The sequence below is a fragment of the Varroa jacobsoni genome, unplaced genomic scaffold, assembly GCF_002532875.2.
Source record: "Varroa jacobsoni isolate VJ856 unplaced genomic scaffold, vjacob_1.0 scaffold_1378, whole genome shotgun sequence".
Classification (NCBI taxonomy): domain Eukaryota; kingdom Metazoa; phylum Arthropoda; class Arachnida; order Mesostigmata; family Varroidae; genus Varroa; species Varroa jacobsoni.
This window is the reverse complement of record NW_019214280.1, coordinates 146271-169121: the sequence shown is the minus strand read 5'-3', so window position 1 is coordinate 169121 and position 22851 is coordinate 146271. Positions and strand designations below refer to the sequence as shown.

At 41.8% G+C, this 22851-nt stretch overlaps 1 protein-coding gene and 1 long non-coding RNA gene across 5 annotated transcripts in view; one reads left to right on the top strand and one right to left on the bottom strand.

The window, feature by feature from the left end:
• Positions 1-16392, bottom strand: part of LOC111269319 (uncharacterized) — a 32798-nt gene extending 16406 nt beyond the window's left edge. For 2 of the 3 annotated variants that reach the window (XM_022848805.2, XM_022848807.2), the window contains exon 1: positions 13728-16392. In XM_022848805.2, coding sequence (XP_022704540.1) covers positions 13728-14451 — 724 coding nt within the window. In that variant the 5' untranslated portion in view covers positions 14452-16392. The remainder of the gene's footprint in view (positions 1-13727) is intronic. The other variant, XM_022848806.2, reaches the window with a different exon arrangement.
• Positions 16393-17086: 694 nt separating this feature from the next.
• Positions 17087-21863, top strand: LOC111269321 (uncharacterized). 2 transcript variants are annotated; one of them, XR_002685719.2, is made up of 3 exons: positions 17087-17166; positions 20449-20612; positions 21503-21863. It is a non-coding gene; the product is annotated as an uncharacterized LOC111269321 (long non-coding RNA). The 2 variants fall into 2 exon arrangements; XR_015314548.1 differs by lacking the exon at positions 17087-17166 and adding an exon at positions 20051-20127.
• Positions 21864-22851: the final 988 nt, after the last annotated feature.

Sequence of the window (22851 nt, the reverse complement as noted above, 5' to 3'; positions counted from 1 at the left end):
ATTTAATGCTATGGGTATGGGAGCGTCTTGCACATACCTCCTGCCATCGCGTGTGCGGTTCTTAAAAGCTAAACCGCTTCTCTCACCGCAATTATATGAGAATTTGTCGAATTTTATGCTCACTCAATTTAGACTGCCTAAATATCACTTTATCCACTGCTGCTTTATCATTTTACCAATAAAAAAATAAGCGGAACCACTACTAAAACTATTCAGAACAAACGTAGTTTGCCTTCCAGTAATTTGTCTGTCATCTGGCTTAATCGGAGTTTCTATAACCTTGTGTTTAGCTTGAACGCGACGCTATCATCGGTTCTCTAAAAGATGCGCAAACGAGAATTAGCTTGGGCACCTTCGTGCGCGCGCAAAGTCGGCTTAAATCAAAAACGTTTTCTGCCCCCCCCCCCCCCCCTTCCTTCCACTTACCACGGTGGGCGGCGTCGCTTAATTCCGCAAGCAACCCCTTAACATACGGCGTAAGCTTCCTCGTCGGTGTAATGTGATCGTGGTCGACCGATCTAGCCAACGCAACACTATATTTGTATCGTACATAACCGCAACTGCGGCATATAACGTTTGAGAGACTCGTCGGAGCCTTGAACAAACAATGTATTTCGCCGAAATGGAAACCTAGTGCCCACCTCGCTAGACGAGAAACAGCATAACGTGTTATCCGTGTGTTGATGTTAACGTATTGTTGCTGGATACACTCTGTTGACTAACACACGACACTTGTTCATGATATTAACAATATATTGGGTGAATTTAATCGATAGTTATACGGAAAAGGCTATTTTAGCATACATACTCAGTGAGCAGCGACGGAACACATGTGATATATATATACATCCCTCACATATAGAATAATATTAAATTGGCCCTAGGTATGATTTTGTAAAGTATGGTCAGCAAGAGATTTTCCTAAATGTTCTGCTTGACGTGAGGGTCACAAATTAGCCTTATCATAATGTCGGCATGCCGTTCAAGAACTGTCCAGCCGGCACTCATAGTACGTGTGTATATCGTGACGAAAAAACACCACTATGAAGAATATCATTATTATAACCAGTTATGTGAAAATACATGATAATATATTCACGGTTTGAATACAGTTTGCTTTTGTATTTAAGGTCACCGCTTCTTTGAAGATTTGTCAAGCTTAGATCGGAAGCCATGCTTAAGATAATTTCACAACGCCAATTACCCAAGGATTCTCATTAAAAAAGTCGCCACAAGTAAAGAATATTCGACGGTCAGCTATAAGCTGGGTCAATCGTCGTTAGATAAAGCACTTCATGACCTCTGACATATCGTACGTAAACAGATAACTGCACCTTAGGAACTTAAACGGAAGTACGAACTTCTGTGACATGTGTAACCAAGAGGGGCCTTTTGTCGGCAATAGTCGTGCAAAATGCCCCACACATTTTTGCCGTTCTCCTTCATTTTTTGGTGTTTATTTCAGATCACGTTTTTCGAAAAATCGCATATCATGCACATAGGTTATGCTGCATTTTATTGTTGATATCTGATGCAGCACAAACGACCAAACTGAGTATCTTTACGCAACAAATTTTCAAACGAAAACAGCGCTATTTCAAGATCATCATTACAAAACAGGAAGCAATAGGAAACGGAGAAGAAATTAGGTCTTACGGCCGTAGCTACCTGTTGTAGCTACGATTTAGAAGTTTCTGATTGTCGGACAAGATCCAAGTGTTATAATCTATTTCAACTAAGCTGTATAAACTATTCTAGCGACAAAATTTCGACTTGAAACTTCAGCGTATAATATGAAGAGGCTACTATCAACAATACGGTGCCACGTATCTAGTCACATCAAAACCTCATAGTCTCGTTGAGCGGATTTCCGATTTCTCAAATAAGGCTAACATACGTTAAACCTGAATGAAGTGCAAATATCGTTTGGCATTTTTAGAAAATTAAGCCCATTCTATATACAACTTGTTTTTGAATTTTACTTATCAATGGGTGGCCTGCATGCGACAGAGCGTTGTCATGTAGGATCTTTTTACGAGACATGGAACTCTCTTTACCGAGATAAGAGCTGACCAGATTTCAAAAATCTCTGCTCCTAATATTAAGTATGCAAACCTTTCTATTAGGCAACGTGACTCGTGACCCAGGGGACGCATTACCAGACCCTGACGTATAACCTATTCATAAGCCGTGCACTTGCGGAGTTTCGCTTACGACTCTTTTTTTTGCATTGTTTCTTTTTCTTACTTTGGGCATTACTCTAAATTGAAGTCTTTTCTACCTATGTCCTGTCTGTCCTGAAGTCATAATTTGCATCGCAGAGGATCATAGGGATATTTTTTCATTCTTTCAGTAGATTAATTAGCTGAACCCAGCTAGAAAACTCGGGACACATTTGTGGCCTAAGTTCGAATACGGGCATAGGCATAGTTTTTTTCGTGCTGAGAACCAGCCGTCCGATAAAGTGCCTGACGGCAATACTAAACGTAACGCTCGAAACAAGGCTATAGAATTCGCTGATAACAGATCCCATATTGAAAACAGTTCATTGATGAAAACGTTTCAAGGTCCGCAAGACTAATTTCATTTTGCGCGCTAGTAGATAATGGTGTCGAATAGAGTGTTCCGTTTTTTGCGATAGCTCCAGGTTTAAGTAAAGCCAAGATGCGCGTGTGTATTTCATTTGGATTCAGGATTCTATTAAGTGAGAGTACGTTTGTTCGCTGAAGATTTTCAATTCATTTGTGCCATTGGCTATCTTTAGTATTGAAGATATAGTTACAACAGCAGCGAATCAAGGATCTTCTCTAGTGAATCACTTTCGATGCAGGCATTAATGTGTCAGACGACGAAGTGCAGGGGAGGACAATTGTCTTCGTGGGGCAACGAAAACCTTTTACCACTGACTGATTATTATATATGTCGACTGGTGGCAGCGATTTAGCCCTGGTAGTCGTTTTAATATAAATGAGCATAAACACCATTTCCATGCAGAGTTGCCTCTATGCGAATATACCTATTGGTAGTAGTTTTTGTTACTAGTTGTTACGTTTCTATTACGGTCCACATGAAATCTTATTGCTGGTCACATTGGTTTGCAACTAACGTTTTCATTTTTTAAAAATACCAATTGAGTATACAAATGATAAGAATCAGACGTCAGGGCACGGCTTCATTATTACTAAGTGTAACTTCAACTTCAAGTACCAAAAATTACCAGTTGAAAGCCACTGATTAAGCGGCTGGTCGTAGCTACTCTTTATACCTCCGCCCAACTTCTATCTATATGATAATCAGGGACCATCGTTTATCCGGCTAGAAGAAACAAATAAACCCATAGGTCATAGACACATTATATACGGATGATAATAAGAGAGACACCCATTAACACTTAACAACAATTACAAGCAATACATGCCAACCGGCAGCTTCTCATGTCAACCGGAAAAGCAGGCTTACAATTAGCATCATCATCATCATCATCATCGTCATTTTCCAACCCGCCACGATCAGACAGACGACTGACTATTTGCGAGTTTTACTTGTTGTCTACTTTGTCAAACTATGAAATCAATTTTCGACACTTCCGACATACTAGAATCGGTGCATTTCATCTATTTGTCTCTTTCATCTACCTGTTAGGCCGTCCAGAATTCCCCTGGCCTGAGCAGCAGGCGGTTATTAGGAGCAGCTGTTGTGATGACCGCAGCGTTGTCAACCGCTGGCTAGTTCACCACAACGTGAAAACACGTGAACATATCAAAACAGACCGATGCGCTCTCGCATATGTACACACAGACGCCTAAATATGGCGAAAGGGATGACCTCGTGGCGACGGCAGAGGCCATTGTCGCCGCGCCTGCTGATGTAGGTGGTCGGCGGCGTCTGGCTTTTTTTGCATTTTATCTATGCTACATTACCAATCTATTACATTTCGTTCTTTCTCCACCTAAAATAAATGACCGACACAGGCCTGGAGGTCCTTCGACCTGCGCCACCGGCGTAACATGTTTCCTTTTCGTTTCAAGAAATCGCTTGCTCGAACGAATAGTTGCTGACCTGCCGCGCTTGTGTTCATCTCTGTTGGGCTTATCCTGATGGTCCGCGTACATTACCATTGCCAGGCGATATGGCGTCACTTGCTTAGCATGTCAGAATGATGTGTGATCTTTTTCACGTGTAAATCTGGATCAATGTGGCCCACTCTATAGTACCTAGTGGCCCAGAGCGAGGATGTTGTGGAGCTCGTTAGGCGACCGGAGCAACGGCGGTCACGAAATAAGACGATTCGCCTACCACGTGTCCTATTTGCCGTCTTTGACGGCTATATCAATCGATGTAAGGGAATCAACTTGATGTTTCCAAACTACTGACTCTCTTGCGCCTCTGGTCTGCGTTGCGCCCGCTATTCCTTTCTGCAGCTATTAATTATAGTATCGATAGTGATGCTGTACTTTGTCGAGCTGATCACCTTCGTTCCCAAGGACGCGATTACACTACGTTATTCGACAAAATCGTCGTCTGTATACCATATTGAGCGTGCACCTTTTCTAGGATGCGTAGCGCCACAAAGGCGCTAATATTCCAAGCACATACACAAGCTCTACATTGTCTCTCAATAGGGTTTGTGCTCGTTGCCGGCCATATTGGCTGTATTAGGGTTCTGTAATTGCTTGAAGAGCCACAAGTGCTGCTGATAATAGATGGCCAATTTCTACATATTTGTGTATATAACATTAATCATAATAAGACAAAAGGCGCGACCAAATTAACCGATGTCGCCGCGACGGTGGTAAACAACGGGTTACGGCATTACATTACACACGCAGACGTACCTAGCAGGTCAGCAAGCCTCTGGGTCATGGGACATGGTATGGCACAAACGTTGATTTCAGATACAGATAATTTCTGCACGAAACAGCAGGACTAATGACCCCTGGTCTTCTTCTTCTTGTTTTTCGCCTCCAGTGTGTGCTCGGAACTATAAGTTTGTTTCGTATGTGATTTATGTCTGATTTTTGCTCACTAGCTTAAGTGGAGTCATATGCATATTTTTACACTAGCTGTTCTAGCTAAAAGGATCGCTAGTTAAACGATGTCAAACGAAAATGGACAAAAAAGGATGATTTTTAGCTTTTTTTTTTTTTTTTTTGTTTTAACTTCCTCTTTTTTGTTCTTGATTATGGCTCAGTGTTTTCCGCAATATTTCAGAATTATACATGATAAGATGGTACACCTAAGATTACGTCATGCACTCTCATCAGTAAAATGTACATTCATGCGAAAAAAAAATAACAGGTGCATATATATCGGGCCGTTATATGTCTGACAAGCAGTACACGCACAGGATGGTAACGTCATACGTTTGAGCTGTTTTGTGTCACAGGCATCTCTAAATACATCATCGTATCGCTTTGAAGAGGCGGGTTCAGGGCAAGGTTCTCTGAGGACCGGCCTGAGTTCACCAAAGCGTACATAGGGATGAGTAGAAGGGAGACTAAGAAACCAGGTCTTTTACTTATTCCTATTTAGGGGATGTCAGTACCGCTGACGGCCTGCCAACAACCGAGATCGAGGTGAGAAGCTCATCCAGTTTTACAACCACACGTTGGCAAGGAAGCTCGCCGTTTATATATATATATATGCCCCTAGTGGGCAGTTGCCGGACCATTTTACCCGAGTGGGTTCGCGCAACGTTGCTAGTACAAAACCGCGATTGAGAAGGATCTTGTTCAACACAAGTCGATTGGGTGCGTCGCAAGTCGCTCAGACACCTCTCCGTCCCCACTGAGAAATTTCTCATATTTTTTTTTATTTTTATTCGTCTTATTTTCTGTTGTATTATATAATTTAAAATCATCATTACTGGAGAATGATTATAGTCGATAGCGGATTGTCTGAGTAACTATTATTACTAAGTAATATGATAGTAATGATTTAATTAAGCACATTCATCTCTACACAAATATGCCCCAACCAAAACATGCTATGCATTTAAGTTCATGAATACTGCACCATGCTCGAGGGAGATTTAGGTACGTTTTTGACGATTTCGAGTTTCATATCCTTACATGAAGAACTGCAGGGTCTAGCAGCGAAGGTGTTGTAGCATCTTCTCATGGCAGACGTAGCGCGCCGGCGAAGATGCTTGGCAGAATAAGTGTAGGCTTTTCCAATACTTTGGAGCTCTAATATGTACTGGAAGTAAGTAATTTTAGAATTAAAGAAAATTGTGTAACCCAATTCAATTACGCCATCCAATTCCATTGCAATTATCCAACTCGATTATGTACTATTTATAGTGCTGAGCCACTGAACCTATGTGCGAGATATTGCAGATCTGATCTATCATATCCGGGTATGGCTGTCAAAGTGTCATAAGCCGACTCTTTCGGGTTCCGGTCTGCGACCGCCATATAAGGTCCAAAACGACATCACACCGCACAGTGTGGAATATTGAGGACGCAACTGAAGGCGTTGCTGAGTGGATCCCTGAGGTCTAGGTATTTCACGCGAAGCGGCATCGCTGCCTCTGTACGTTCAAATTGAACGCCCCCTGCCTAGCAGTTGTGCAAGCATCAGTGGTTAGGACCAAGGATCAAGTATAAGTTCCACTATGTATTCAACAGGCTTGAAGTGTGAAGCAAAAATGACGCAAAAGCACGAAAATCGCTTAAACGCCCTAATCGGATCCTATGCGTCTCGGGTTTTAAATAGCCATTGACGACACGCGCGGGCTCCTGCGCAGTTTTCGTCAGTAGCCACCATACCAGGGATCGCCTAATATTCTCAGGATGTTAATGGAAAACGGAAATACGATTCAATCCAACAATGTCTCAACTAATAGCAACTGAAATGAATTAAAGCAGACTGTTTAGGTGCACCAAACAGTAAATTGAAATATCAGTAAGCGACCAGTAGATACATGCGATTAATTCTTTACATTTAACCATGGGCTAGTTAATTTAAAATTGCGACCGTTTCGTAGGCTAGAAATATATTCAACCATATAAAATACGTTAAATTCTGTAAGCCCGTCAAGTCTGTATTTTCTTCTCAATTTAGTATAATTTACACCCGAACAGCTTTAAGCCTTTCATGTACCACATACAGATAGAAAAGCTAACAATATTTATTGCTCCCGCCAAAAGAGCTTCGGGTCGCTGCTTAAACCTTGTACATCCACTACACCATGTAAGCGATTAAATAAAGGAAACGTTTTCTTTTTTACGTACTATCTCCTCGCTTATCTCAGCTGTTTATTTAGTACTTGTTGAGTAGGCATTCTCGCTAGGCTGGTGCGGGTAGCAGTAGCTTTTCAAGGGCTGTGAGGAGCGTACTTTAATGGGATACTCGCTTGTGTTGGTCACCGAACAGCCCCGTGAAAATAATGTCACCCTAGCAAATTCAAGGATTCAATTTGATTGCTCTTCGTCAGAATAACCAGTACTTAGTAATGTGGCTTTTTGCGTCAGTCGCCGCCCGCCGGTGTTTATACGGCGACGTCGTGAATCCTCCTTCACTCATCACGTACCAAGGCTAGTGTATGTGCATTGGCGCCCACGAATATATATCTCATTAATAGCTTTCATATAGCTTCACTACAGCAGAAGGCGATGTTCGCACCTTTGTAATGCTGCCGCTGCCACTGGTGATGACAGTAAAGATCATTACTGTGATAAGTGATGCCACAAACTTTTAGCTGCATCACGATCTCCAGCACCGACACGCTTATGCTGCCCGCTTTAAAGAATCTGCTCTAACGACCCGGTGTTTAATTCGATGGAGATGTTGTGGTTAGAACACACAACTAGTGGAATAGAACAACGGCTACATACAGTAACGCGGATTCGACGGCTTTTGAGCTCGACGCTACTTTTCCTATTGTTACTGTGTGTTTCATCACAATGAATGTACAGGGTAATTAGAAAATCTATAATGTATTCATTCTTTCTGGAAAATTAACGATTTTACAATTTTGGAGACGTCTAACTTTAATCGAAATCGTAAACAACTTGAGGAGTTCCAAACAAGAGTTGCTCGTTCTCTAGGAAAACTTGTCAAATATATTTTTTTCTGTTTCCTTTGAAACAATCAGTATTGTCTATTATATAAGCAACGGAATAGAAAGCGTTTTCCATAAAATATTTTATTCAGATCCATAGATATATATATATATGTAGATCTCTGAACACCCTGTATGTGTAAGGCCCGCATAGAAGAAATTATGCAGATGAGCGTATGTTTGCATGTACGACATGGCAAATATTCTATCGATACACAGGAGATCGCCAGAAGAACGGCAAACATGTGCGTGTGGCTGCCTTACTCATTGTTATTATTCTTCGGTCATCAACGAGTATCGTATGCGGACAGTGTGTGGGGCATGTTTGTATCGCAAAGGCTAGACCAGATAGGGAACAGGCACGACCAGGCAAAAATTAGCAAGTCATATATAGTCATGATCGGGGTCAAATTTGGGAGCCATCTTTGCTAAAGGAACCCTGTCTTTGCTTCGGGAATTCGTCGTACCGAGTTTTCCTTCCATTATCCCATGACTGAATTCGTGTATGCGTTCATTATCTATCGAGCAGGTAAACATGAACGTTCTCTAGACATTTCGATTGTTGTTTGGATACGAATTACTGCAAATATAGTTATACGCTATAAAAACTATAGGTTACATTTGTAGATATCTCCTTCCCGAGTGCTTTCGTTGTACACAGTATACACAAGTATACACAGTGTGACGTAAGAAATAAACCAAACAATCTAAGGCATTCGGTAATAGCATTAGCGCAATAATGTTCAATTCGGGCCTCAGCTTCCACTGAAAAAACTTTTTCACGGTGAGGAAACTTTCGAGTCCACTGCGTAATTTCCTGAGGTAACATTTTTGTTACATACAAACCAATTCATCAAAGGTAAAATGTCGGTTAGACGCACTGTAGCAATAGAAGCTTTCACCAAAAAGATCTGTCAACGGGTGACCTAGAGATAGGGCCTGATACTTTCAAAGGCTGCTTGAAAATATTGTTAGCTTTATTATACCACAAACTAATAAATATATAATAGCATTGCATATGTATGATGTGAGCTGGTGTATTCCTTTTTAAAGCTATTTTCATTATTATTTTTTCTTAGATTTATAATGAAATAAACGTCTGTAATCCTTCTCTGGATTAAGAATTCTCTCTGGGTTGCGGCACACGTAACTTTTCCTGCGCACATAGAAGAGTACCAGTTCTTCAATTTGGTATATGAGATATTCGAGGCTTTACATCCTGTACTACCGTTATTTCAGGTGGCTGGCCCCACCCAGCATGAAACGAATCATGTTTATGCAAATATGAACCGAAATATAGTTTGATGCCGTGATTTTTTCTCCTTTACCGTCAGTAGCAAGTATGTAACTCGAAATGTACAAATTCCCTAATTATTTTCGCCAATCGACCGCTCTCACAGCGTCTAGTCGGTGCCTCATCTTTATCAGGCATGGAGTTTCTGAGGCGATAGAGGTTCTCCGCTGCAGACACGACGAGCATCGGTCTTATTGTAGCTACTCCCCTTGCTGGCTACATAAATGTATACAAGACGGGTAATAAATATTCACTGTTCTGCTCGCAATGAAGGGGTCTTTTGCTAATTTTAAGACGATCTTTAATGGCGCGGATGACGCTAATGGTAAACAACCTGACCCGATGCCAATCTGCCCAAGTTGGAGAAACGGGCTATTGACTAAGAGGGGCGCAACTGAAACAACACTTCCTTGCTGAGTACGATCAGTTAAATCGCCAATATAGCAAGCAGCAGACGACGACGATGACGACAACAACAACAACAACAACAAAAGCAGCAGACGTGCGCTCGCCCGCAGGTCCGTTCACCGCTACAGTCGCCGCCGCCGCCACCGCCGCCGCCGCCATCAAAGAAGACGTTTAAAGTAAACCGAAATCTCGTTGAGAAGAGAGCACCAGAACCCATGACGAGCGTCTGACAAATGAAGTACCACTTACGAACTAGTAGTAGTTATTGAGCATACTCAAATGGTAGAAGATGAACAACAGTTGTAACAAAGTAAATGTGTTCTATGGTCAGTCGTATAAATACGCGGACATGAATGCGTGCGCTGCCAAAGGGAATATGATCAAACAAAATCATGCACACAAGGCAGCTGTGCCCTGCAGAAACCGATGTATTAGTTTCTGCGGTTAGCTATAACGTGTTAGACGGATCCATTTCTCCGGTTACTTAGCTATGGGGAAACACTGATTGCACCAGATTATCTGTGAGAACCGATCAGTATAGGGAGGTTATATAAATGATAGCAGTTGTGCTAATTATTATGCTAGCGTGCAACTATGGTGAACTAAAGATAGGATTACCAATTGAAATCTGTTACATCTACGTAACGAAAAAACATACAGATTGTACTTTGGAGAATGAGTTACGACTTTTTTTCTCTTATTATATACGCTAAAGTGCCTCGAACTGCTAATTTACACCCGACCTGGGCATGAATAATCTATTTATTCAACGGTTTAAGTGCAAGCCTTGCTGTTCCCACTGATTAAATGGGACTGCTTCATCATACCTGATCGACTTAAGGAACCCAGCTGACAATATACCAGGTGCCGCGAAATCACGGCCCCGAAAAGGAACCCCCCACAAACTCAGACACGCGCAAGAACTATGTACTCTAAAGGTACTTGCGGTCTTCGACCTCCTACTGCGCCGTTCGAAAATGCATGCAATTTATAAAATACGAACGGAACACGACATCTTAGACTAGCTTCTCATATGCATAGAAAAGCGCGCTTAGACACGCTTTGTTTCGCGCTGGTAGCCAGCCGTCGGAATCATTGCCTAATGGCAATACCGTACGTAAAACCTGAAACATTAATGCAACTTATGTATACCACTTTTTTCTACTCTTAGAAAGACACATTATATTGAGCCAGACTTTCGCTATCGCGTCCCGTTCCGCCTTTTATTTGACTTTCTGGGTTCCTGCTACGGTGTTCAATGTTCTTTTGACAAGAAAACCTCATGGAGACTGGCGCGTGTGTATAAAAAGGGCTGCTACAGAGTAGCAAAGCGGCATAATCAATCGATATTCGTGTAAACACTGCAAAAATCGTATTATCCCCTTGCCGTATTCCCCTTGGACCGAAAACATGGCACCATCAGGACACCAGAGTCCTTCAATCAGGTTCGGCAAAATGCAAGTGCTTTTTTTAGTAGCAGATAGTAGTTTTTTACATGTGGAAATCGGCACCGCTCATTTGAAAAACTGCAGCTTTGCCTTAAAATGCATTCTGCAAAATCTTCATAGAGAAAAATTGGCTGATTAATAAGTTGTGAGTTTTGCACTCAAGGTAACCAAGTGTTTTCCGTCCATCTAATAACATTATCTAACAACGATTCATATCCACTGACGCGGAAGTAGACGTCCCGACGTGGGTTCGTCAGTTCTACTTTCTCATGGAATAGATATTTGTTCGATGAAATATAGATGTCGTCATTCGTCACTTGAAACTGGTGTACTTGGCAAGTTCAGTATGTTTTCTCTTATATTTCAAAGGCTTAGCTGCAGCATAAAATTGAATCTATTGCTTCCTCTTAGCACTGCTTTAATACTTTCAGAAAAAAAATAAATAAATTAAAAAAAAAAAACTCATTCGTATTGTCCTGCCTCTCTGGACTTCTATGTTAAAATTTCATCAAGCGTCGATTATCTCTCATTTGGTACCTCTGTTTACAGCGTAAACTACATCAGAGTATGAAAAAATTCAAGAAAAATAAAATTAAATTGAGTCTGTACTCCGGCAACCGGTTGCCTTCTGATTACAGTTATCGATCATAACTATGGCTATCTGATTAAGTAATTTTTAATTTCAAAAAAATATAACATCGCAACGTGGTACTGTATCTATAAATGGAATACGTGAAAACAAAGTGGTGCACCTAATTAATTTATTTTGGACGGATTTTTTTAGAGGTTTTCAGAGGGATGGATTATCACACCCATTAGCATACATAGAGTGAAGCAATGATTGTATGTCGTATCAATTTATAGAAGGTATCGACGGCAGTTTTTAAAGCAACCATTGCTAAGTCCATATACCAAATAAAATTTTATTTGCTAAGAAAGTAATAGAAGGCTACATGAAGGTGTCATTTCAAGTGGTGACCGCTTCATTTATTTGTCGATGTAAAGCAATCCTTATGTTTGCTTGCTTCATAATACAAAAAAAAAAATAATTTATCAATTTTTATTGGAAAACTGATAAGAATTTCCTACTCACTAAGAATATAAGGCTCATCTATCTTTCGGCAGGAATGACCTAGGCCATACGGGGGTAAATACGGCCACATGCTGAGTTCATATCTGTTGATCTCAACACGAGTAATTCGGTCAATTAATAATGAGCAACTTACAGATTTATTCACGCTAAATCGTGCTAGCCATGCCATTTATGATTGGATTTGTCTCTCAGCTACAAATAGGCTAGAGATACGTAGGATTCAAACACCTAACTCATCCTATAGAAATCATTTCAGAAACACAAAACTAGTGCACGAGCGAACAAAACAACGTGCATGAAAAAAAGAAGGGTATTTTTAGTTAAGCCCTTACTATCGATGATTCTCAATGTATAAACATTTTCCTTCGTGGCGGACAAATGCTGTTTCTGAAGCAGCCGTTGATAAACTGTCTTTTGTTATAATAGGTCGTCAGGCGTTTTAGTCATGCACGTCTAATCAGAGATGTCTCCTCGTGATTTACAGTTTCTGAGCTTTGAAAACGAAATTATAGGGGTGAAGACATTGTGTTTTTCGATCCCGCCTATAACAATGTTACAGTGTAGTTAAACGAAGTACAATGTGCTTGTTCATCTCATTACTATTATTATTATTATTATTAATGAACGACAACTCAAAGGAGCTTCAATTCAGGTTCCGACTACAATCTACGACGAGTAGAGATACTAGCGCTATCAGCTGTTTGAAAGAGAGCGTCATTGCTATAGATAGCGCAGTCCGTTTTAGCCCTGCAGTATCGTTTCTGTGTCGGGCCCTTCCGGTAGACCGCGAAATGCTCAGGAGACCCCCTGAGATACAATGATACGACACTTGTTCAGTTTGAATACCGTGTGGTTCTACTTCGTTATCTTTAGATTAATTGGTCTGTCGGTACGGTGACGAGAATCGACCAACTTTGCAGCTACAGTAACTACTATTAACATCTGTGCACAACAGCTGTTCCATCCGCGTAGGATTTTGTATACACAATTATACTGTTCAACCAAGACTCTGAGCTCACTAGGGAATGCTGATGGTAATTGGAGCTAAGGATTTTTTTGCCTCAATCACGTACAGCCATTAAAACAATATGTCTGTTCGTGGGTTGTGTACTTACGATAGGCACAAAGCTGGTTACTCGTAAAGAGATGGTCATGTTTATCAGTTCACAGTGAATGGAGGGACAAGACAAGTGGGGCACGACTTGTGACATTGTCTTAGATAGCGAATAATAATAAAGGATACTCTTTAGCAACGTTTGCTTGTTATAAGAAGCTATGAAATCCAATTAAGTGTCGTAACGCGACCACTGAGATGTTTCTGTAACGTATTTACGGAGAATATAACTATTGTTTCATGACTCTCACAAATATATATGTACCAAACGACGACAACGGCAATAACGACAAAGTGAATCTTACCGCATTTAGTACACAGAGCTTTGTGGATTGTCCGATTAGCGCGACGGCTGAACGGGTCTGGCAGAGCAACGGCGGAAAAATTCGCTCGGGGCAGTCGTGTTGCCCATGGTCCCAGAAGGGGGGCGGCGTAAACAAGATAACGCCCATTAGTGACCAACCATGCGGTCGGCTTGCCCTCCAACGTTATTGGACAAGGGCTAGGTCGGCGTCTTCGTTGCGTAGGCGAACGGTCGTCTCGCAAAAATGCCACCACAACGTCACTATGAGCCTCAAGCTGCATCTGTGCTGCACTATAAAATAAAAATTTTTGTCGAAAGTGCACTGCTGTCATGTTTGTGAGATTTCGCGCCTTTTCTAGTACGCTAGTTGAGTATCCTTCTTTGAGGACTTTCTGTACACGTAACTTGATGAGTAGATTACGGCTTTCATCCTGCCACTTGCCAATAAGACGGCCATAGAACACAAACGGAGCTAACATAGCTTTGTTTGCTGGATTCAACAAAAGATGCTGGTCGGTTGATGGACATTCACCAAGAAGTAGGCGTATGTCGCCCATTGCGAACGTCGTATTGGTTTCATCTTCCCGTTCTTCACTTGTCATCGGCGTGAATCGGTGTGCGATAGTCACTTCTGCAGTCGCAGCCAGCGCAAGGACAAGCCAGCACCACGACGACGTCCAGCGGCACTCGTGAGAGGGGTCTAGCCTCCAAGGAATGAACAGCATACTGGAATTATACCAGACGGTCGTTTTTGCCTAAGAGACAGTTGCGATCGAGGTGACAATTTCCCGACACTGAGGTAACGACAATGATGGCTATAGGTATAGTAGTAACCAAAAACAAAAGTAGACGACGATATTTGGCGCACATTATCCATTCGGCTATTGTGGTAGCACCTTGTCTTCCATGCCACCACACACAATGTCACAGATTTATCAGAGCCTCTATGAAAATACAATATTTCAGCAACGACACGAATGAACCGAATGGGGTAGCTTCAAGAATCTACGCTAAACACTAAGAGAACGTCCATATACGTCACTCGTTCGAAAGCATTAATGAACTACGCCATAGGGTCAGCTTCTGTCAGATTGTGTTCGACATGGCGCAGGTTCTGTGTGTCACGCAATGCTTTTTAGATCTAATTGAAGTGTGCCCATATGCTAGTCACTACGCAAAATAGCCGATTCCTTGATTGAAGTAGTTCAAAGATCGCCTCTTGCAGAATACAAATTTCGCGCTACACGCCTACTGTTCCTAGGCAAATCAAACAAAATAAAGTTGATCAACAGACTGTTAAGGTATTGCTTGGGGGTTCGGTTTGGTGCACAGGTGCTGGACCACTGAGTCTCTCAGATACGGTTGTCGTTTTTCGATTCCACAGCACTCGTTCGAAATCGTCTCCACCTTCGTTGCACGAGTACCACAATAAACAGATGACACGACAAAGGCTACCTGGATTCGTACTTAGGTAGTCGCGCGTGTTCACGCAGCTTGTACAGGCGTATGTGTCTGCGTGCCTTTTCGTGTGAACCTAAATGTCTGCCTATATTTCTACAGAGACGATTGTTAGTGGTTTCCCTTCTTCCTCAGTTCTGGTGGGCGCCACCATGCCGTCGTCACGCGACGACGGTCCAACACGGCTATGGCGCACGGTGGGCCGCCGTCGCCACCGCCGCCGCTGCTACCAGGACGAGAGAACTTTGTCTTAGTAAGAGCGGTAGCGAAAGCAATGGCTGTGTCGCTAGCCGATGCAGCAACAGTTTCTCTATCCACCCGTGCTTGTCTGTCTCTGCTGCCGATCGCTACTTATCTGTCCAGCTCAGTTCGGTCTTGTCCAGTCTTCCGCTCTGTCCTGGCGATGACGCCTGCAGCCTGTCGCCGTTACCGCTGCCGCCGCGGGAAGGAGACACGGTGACAACGACAACGACGACGGCCAAAGGCCAAAGCTCTGGCCGGTCGAACTACTCCTCAGTCAGGCCGTCTCTCTCTCTATGCATCTTTTTCATTCCCTGTGGCTGTTACTCTCCAACTGTAGTTCTGTGCACTCCGCGGGTGTCAGCCAATGTAGCGCGTAGAGACCGCGCAGCGCTGTGCCTAACTGGGGTGCGCTCAGTCTCGTGCTGTCGCCGTTGTCTCTTCCTTATCCTCTTCAGAGTCCTCCAGTTCAACTCTAATCTGTTCTATGGTGCTAATAACAGTGGTGGTCGTATCTCTAGTTATTTGTCGCTCTGCCTCCTACTCTATCTATACGCTTGCCTATTCGGCACAGCCGTAACTACCAGCGCGTCGCCACTGTTGCTACTGGCGCCGATGCATATAATCGTACTACACGCGTCACCCAACACTCGAACACATTGATGCTGTTGCTGCTGCTTGCCGTCGCCCTCTGAGCCTGCCGTATACCCTCTCTGGGCCTAGTATTGGTACCGGTTCGTCGGCCAGGTACTTATGTCCAATGTCCACCGGCGGGTCGCTTCTGCCAGCGCGGGTCCTCCCATTCTCTTAAAGCTGCTGCTGTCGGTATCCTCTCCTTCACTAACACCGTCCTTTTGTTCATCGACTACTCGCTCAAGAAGTAGAAGTAGTCAATTTAGTAGAAAGCCAGCCACGGCTTCGTCGCGGCTCAACGCTGTCCAGTAGGTCCGGCTGTGATCGTTGATGGTGCTGGCGATGCTGGCTATGCTGGTGGTAATAGAGAGACCACCAGCAGCTACCCTCTCCGGCCCTCACCGCTGCGTTCACACGCGGCATCATACCAATACGATCAAGACCGCAGATACCGTGTGCTGGCTTCGAACCAGCCGTTGATGACACGTTGAACCAGAAGCGTAGGATACACACTCTAGGTCTTGCTGATATCGTGCTGATGTCACTGATGCCCGTCCCATGATGGTCTTGACCAACAAATGAACGTGACCAGAAGCCGTCAAGTGTGTATCTCCGCCTTCCAGGAAGTTTGCTTGTGTAACAGTTGTAAAATGGTAAACGTATGAGGCCGTCTGAGACATTCTCTCTGGTTCTTTTCCCCTCTCTGAGCCAGTAACAATGTGCTTATGGCTGTGCCTAACGGTAACACTTCCTGATTAAATTGGAACTTGTCATATCTGAGATAGCTACTTTCAGTATTATGCGTTACAGCACGAAATCTTTTAAATTTAAAAAATGTGTTTTTTGCAAACCCTACAAATGGAGTTTTCCTATAACAAATGCCATTAGTGTCTTACGTCTGGTACATAAACTGTTGAGAGTTACTTCAGATGGCTGGTTCCCAACACGAAACGGAGTGCTTCTGCATCCGGCCTTTCCCTAATAATCTGCCAGACAGCTACACGGTCACCATCTGCCCAAGTTCCGTTCGTAGGGGGGCGCTGTCGATGAGGTCACCGTTGAAAACCATCTCTGGGAAAACGTCCATGCTAAAAATACACCAATTTTCCGTAAGCGTTCACAGTAGCTCCGATCAAGCTAGGTACCACACTGCCTTAGTATTTTCCGCTGGTTCCGTTCTTTTATTTTCTCATTTACATATTTATAAATAGTGTTTTTCTCTGGACAGTTCAAACCAGTCTAATATAAAAGAGATTAAAACGATAAGAAAAAATGATATAAGGGAAACTGGAAACACTTATCAATCATCATGCAGCCTCTGATTCTTTCTTTGTTGGGTTAAAACGCCACCTCAGACTTCTGTTATGACCAAACTACGTCTAACATCAAGACCTTTTTTTGGGCTTACTGAGATTCCGGGACTTCTTATCCAGCATTTTTTTTTTACCTGAGCAGATTTTTTGCACAGGTCTCTAAAATCAGGAATCTATTTACGTCGAACTAAATATTACTCAAGTAATTAAGACGTATGCTCTCGTTGGGCCGAAAATTTTCTGCTCACATATGTTCTTCTTCAGAGATCTTGGCTCTTTGAGTAATCATAGCACATGCTGCAAGAAACATATCATAAACATGCATCTATGGTACTTATGAACAAGTTCTGCAAGAATGAAAAACTTATCATAAGAATCTACTTATTTTATATTCAGATCTTAGTATATGTATTTAATAACGCGCGCAAGTTAATATTATTGTTACAGATCGAATCGCCTTAGAACTACTAAGATTTCAAACAATATTAAGTTTAATCACTCTTCTGGTGTGTAAGCTGGAACGGCCTATATTATTATAAACATGTTTATTACGAGCATGATTTATAGGCAGAGAAAAATCGGTGTATTACTACGATATATTACTGACGCATATGCAATCTGCAATTTCTAGCTAGCAGGCAAGACTTCGTTGGCTTGCCTAACTCCGTTGGTAATCGATGCTCCTGTACCGAAAACACCATCTACTTTTTCATCAAGATTTTTTTGATTATCAAAAATGGCTTATTAGCCCACTTCTAATGAATGATCAAGTTCTTTTAGCCTTTTGGGTCTTTCTGGAAGCTCCCGCTTGGGTCAAAGAAATCTTCCCCGGAATATTTTGAAGTCGCACGAAAAGCTTTAACGGCTCCGTTAATTGAGGCAATTAACAATATCTTCGCTCATCAGCAATACAATGCCTTTGTCACGATGAGTTTATGGCCTTACTTTAGAAAAAAAACAGGTAGCTGTGCCAAGCATAGCAAGTGAGCGTAGGCCTTTTCATTCAAAATATACAGCTACTAGCCAAAGTGCTTTGTTTAACTTACCCGAGGGTGTGATAGCCCACATCAAATAAAAAGAGGATACCAAAATTAAATGACAAAAAATAAATCAAGCCCATGACATAAGTAAACATGCTAGCCATGAACGTCAACTATAAACATGCCTATCGTTTGACAAAGTTGTAATATTAGCATTTTATGTATACATTGAACTCTAAACCAAAACGACGCACTTGGAACCGGAAAGCGCGCACATCAAAAGCCCACCGACAGTGAAACCGGCGCCTTATTTAAATAAAGAGCCCCCCAAAACTAACAAATAGTCTGTACCGCATGTTAAACCTATCCTAACGAGATATTCCTAGGTGCTCCCAAAGAAAGATACTTTCTAAGGTGACCGATGAGCCCCGAACTTGATAGACAGGTGCTTACAGCAAGCTACGTTTCCGTGAACATTCTTCTAGCAGGTAGACCACAGAAAACATCGTATTACCAGGACAGGTGCACCGACCACAACCTCAAGACGAGGTCATCAATACCGACCCATACACCAAAGAGAGGGCACAAGATAAACTTTCCGAATATTGCATAAATCAATCCAGAGCTTTTATCTTGCTAAAGTTTGAAATTAAAGGTGTACACGCTTTACATTAAGGTTCTCTGTTAACTGACCTGAAAGTCGATTCATGATTCTTCCCTTGAGCCGTGACTGTCAAACATCTTTTGCTCGCTGATCTGCCTATCACTCAATAGTATAACCGCGTGGGAGTTCATACTAGATGAACTGGCTTTCCTGTTGCATTTAACTGACTGATCTAACATTTGAGAAATGTTTTTTTATTCCCAACAACCGTAATAGTGCTGCTTAAAAATGTTAGAGTACAACGACATTCCATAAAGGGGCCGTTGTACGAACTTGGTTAACCATAGGTCGATGAGTGTCAGTTCCGCGGCAACCAATGGCAGAACATTGGGAAGAAAAAAGAAAAACGTTTATCTATACGCCAGAACGCGTAACATGCTAGCCTTTTTGCGAGCCGTTTTTAGCGACTATTGCGATAGCAAAATACTTGATTAGCCTACAAACCGAACTGATTCCTGGAGCCCCATAGGGAACTCATTTAATCGCATAAAGGCCTAGAGCGCGGTGTCGAAGGATGGTGTCAAGCCCTTGTCAGGCTTTTGAGAACAAGAGCTCAGGTGAACCCGCCTGGGTCCACCCACAGCGTCGCCTTACAATGGGCCAACTACCTAGCCGTAATAAGCGCATACTGTCCTTAAACGTGATAGGACCTCCATCTATCTAAGCATAGCTAGCATTTTAAAGAGATATCTATAAGTCCGACAATTCTGATCATGTATATAAATCTGTAGAGAATAGAAAGCTTAATGAATTTATAAGAGTATCGGAAGACCTGACGCCCTCCCTGTTAGCTTGAAAAGCTTTTTTTGGTGGGAGGCGCAAAGGGATTTTTCAACGGGGCTATTTATCCTATAAATATTATAGACTTGCCTAGCTTCCCCCTAACATCCCATTCAGAGTGTGATGCAATCTGCCTTACAGCCATCACGATTCGCGTACATGGTTTTTACGATGTGTCCTATACTTACAGAACCTAACGCAAATAATTCCCAAATAGCATAGTGTCAACAAATATGGAAATATTTATTTCTTTCAGGAGACTCGCCACAGATGGGACCACCATTAACACAATAAAACAAACATCTGGCTTTTAGTAGAAGTAACTTCTAGGAGGTTCGTTTTAGGTGTCGCTGTGAGGAAAAACTGTTTACTCTTGTTCACTTATCTATATAGTTTTTTCTCTTCGCCGGAGTGTCATCGTTTCAAAGCCCGGAGCTCTCTCCAGGCTTTGAAAAAGTGGGTGTGTCCGGCATAAATCAACTGAACAACAATAGAGCCACTAGTGGGGTAATCTCCAGTCTTGTTAAGACGAACTAAGCATATCTCGAACGCGTACACAAAATCTTTTAGAGCGTACGCTATACACAAGTTTAACCTGATACCGATTGAAAATTTCATCTCTGTTTTTGTATTGTATTTTTTGTCTTGTCAAAGGGTAAGCTAGGAGAGAAAAAAAAACTGCCAAAACTGCCCGAAATTTAAGGTCCCCAAACGATGATGTCAACACACGAATTCACGTTTTCCGAAACCATCCAACAGATTCTCACTGGTGGTCCTCCTTTCAAACATAGACTTCTCGTCACTTTCATGACCCGAAGGTAATGTAGACTAAATGAAAATCACAGATCTAATGCATCGCCCTAGAGATCAGCAATGTCGTATCAGTCATGCAGCCCTCCATTAAGTCAACCAAAACGTCAGGGCACTTTCGCAAAATTACCTGCAACTCACACGGAGTTAAATAACCAATAAAACAATGCGTTTCAAAGAGGAGGTACATGAACATAATATTGCCAGGTGTTTCACCGTTGTTCCTGTATCTAGCATCTGTTCAGATTTCAGTGTTCTACTACATCAATCTTAATTTTTCTTAAATCTTGTATAAACCTTTCTATTTATAAATAAAAATAAAACTTATTGTAACCCCAGAACGTTCAAAACTATCCTATTGCAATACCGCCTGGTTTTTTAAAGGGCCGCCTTACTAGGTTGTGAGTGTTGTAAGCTAGGATTTCCTTCAGGCCATGCGTCAGGCCATAATGTGTGACCGACTGGCCAAACGACAATTGTCACTCCATTACGGAACTAGAGTAACTTTAGTATAAGATGAGCTTGCTTTATCTTTTCTCAAAATAAATTCTACTTTTTCTCACTTTTAACACTACTTATTTCCCCCTTGCAGTAAAAAAGTCATGGTAAAAAAAACCAGTCAGTTAACCGGTAGAGGCGAAAAATAAGTCAACGTCCTAAGATTTATGGAACATTGCAATCAGAACTGGCTCCAATCTGAAGCGCTTGGGTGACAGGATTCTTCCAGTCGGGATCTACTTTTCTATGTGTTTTTATTGGCACTTTGGGAAAGGAATCCTGTTGTTCTCGCCCACTATATGAGCGTCCTACGGACCGAGTGAATAGGCGACCTGACTAATATGTCTTTTGTCAAACTTTCCAATCGTCCTGGCCTGCGTGGATCCTGATCCGGGTGAAGCTTCAACATGACGTGTGTACTACATTATTTCAAGTCTGTTCTGGAAACTACCTCCTTCCTTGATAGCTAAAAAGTGAGTATGCTTAAAAGCAACCTGCAAGTTGGCTTGCATTTACGTAGCAGCGTCTATCTGCGACTCGGTGGCTCGAACGAGTGAGTCTCAATCAAAGTTTATTATTTGGATTATTTGAAGCTTGCCAAATACATCTTTCTTGAGGATGGCCACTAGTTGAATAAGCAAAATTACTATATATACGACCACAAACCAATAAGAGCACCTTATCAAAAACATATAAATAGAAAAAAATATATAAATATTTAAAGCGAGAAAAATACGTTCTAAAACTGGGACATTTTCACAAATCTACGGTCAACGTATATTTTATGACATAGCCGAAGGAGAGCTTATCGAAGCTGGCCGATTTAAATTGGAAGGTTACTCTCTTTGAAAACGAAGGTCTATTGAAAACATGACACATGATCATATGCGTCCACGAAAGTGGAAGCCATAGAAGACAATGTTTTATTATACAAACACAATTTTTAATTTATTAATTTTTATCTTTGCCTATGAAATTATTAATCTCCTTAAATAAGTTGCTGGTAGTCGCTTGCGCTTGGCTTCGATGAAACGGAGCTTTCATTGGCGCACCTTCGAGTGGGTGTTTGTCTCTTCAACAATATCCCCCTTGATACAAAAAGACGACATATAGATAATATCCATAGATTAATATACCAATCAATTAATAATAAGAAAACGCGATGCCATTTTTGGCGCTAAAGATATCTTTAACTTAATCGTAAGTTATAGATGGCAAATTAAATCATAGAAACAGTTTCATTTATGGAAAAACAATATTGATGAATCACAGTAGTAGTAATAGTTTGTTTGCTTATGTATTATTTGTCATATGTACATACCACTTTGTTGACAATGTCTAAATTGTGGCACTCGATATTTCTAACATAAATAAAAGTCATATCTATAAACCTCATTTTTTATATATCATTATTGTTACATTAGAGGAGTATTCTTACAACAATTCATTATGGCGATAGTAATGACAGTATCAATAAACATGCTACATGCAGTAGGATAGCTATAGTCATTGTACACATATTTATCTCAATAAAAGTGCCCTCAAGACCAAAGCATCACGTCGAAGGCTCGAAGCTAGATATCTCCGAAGTATTATAGATCAACTTCAGGCTAGAAATTGTACCACAGGTCTCCCTGCTCGATCCCAAGTTGTAGTTGTTGTTCGGAAGGTTGCTTTGACACCCCACATATTCGACATTTCCCAAAAGCGTATGCCTAACTTACCGTCAGGGACGCTCCGGCCATACAT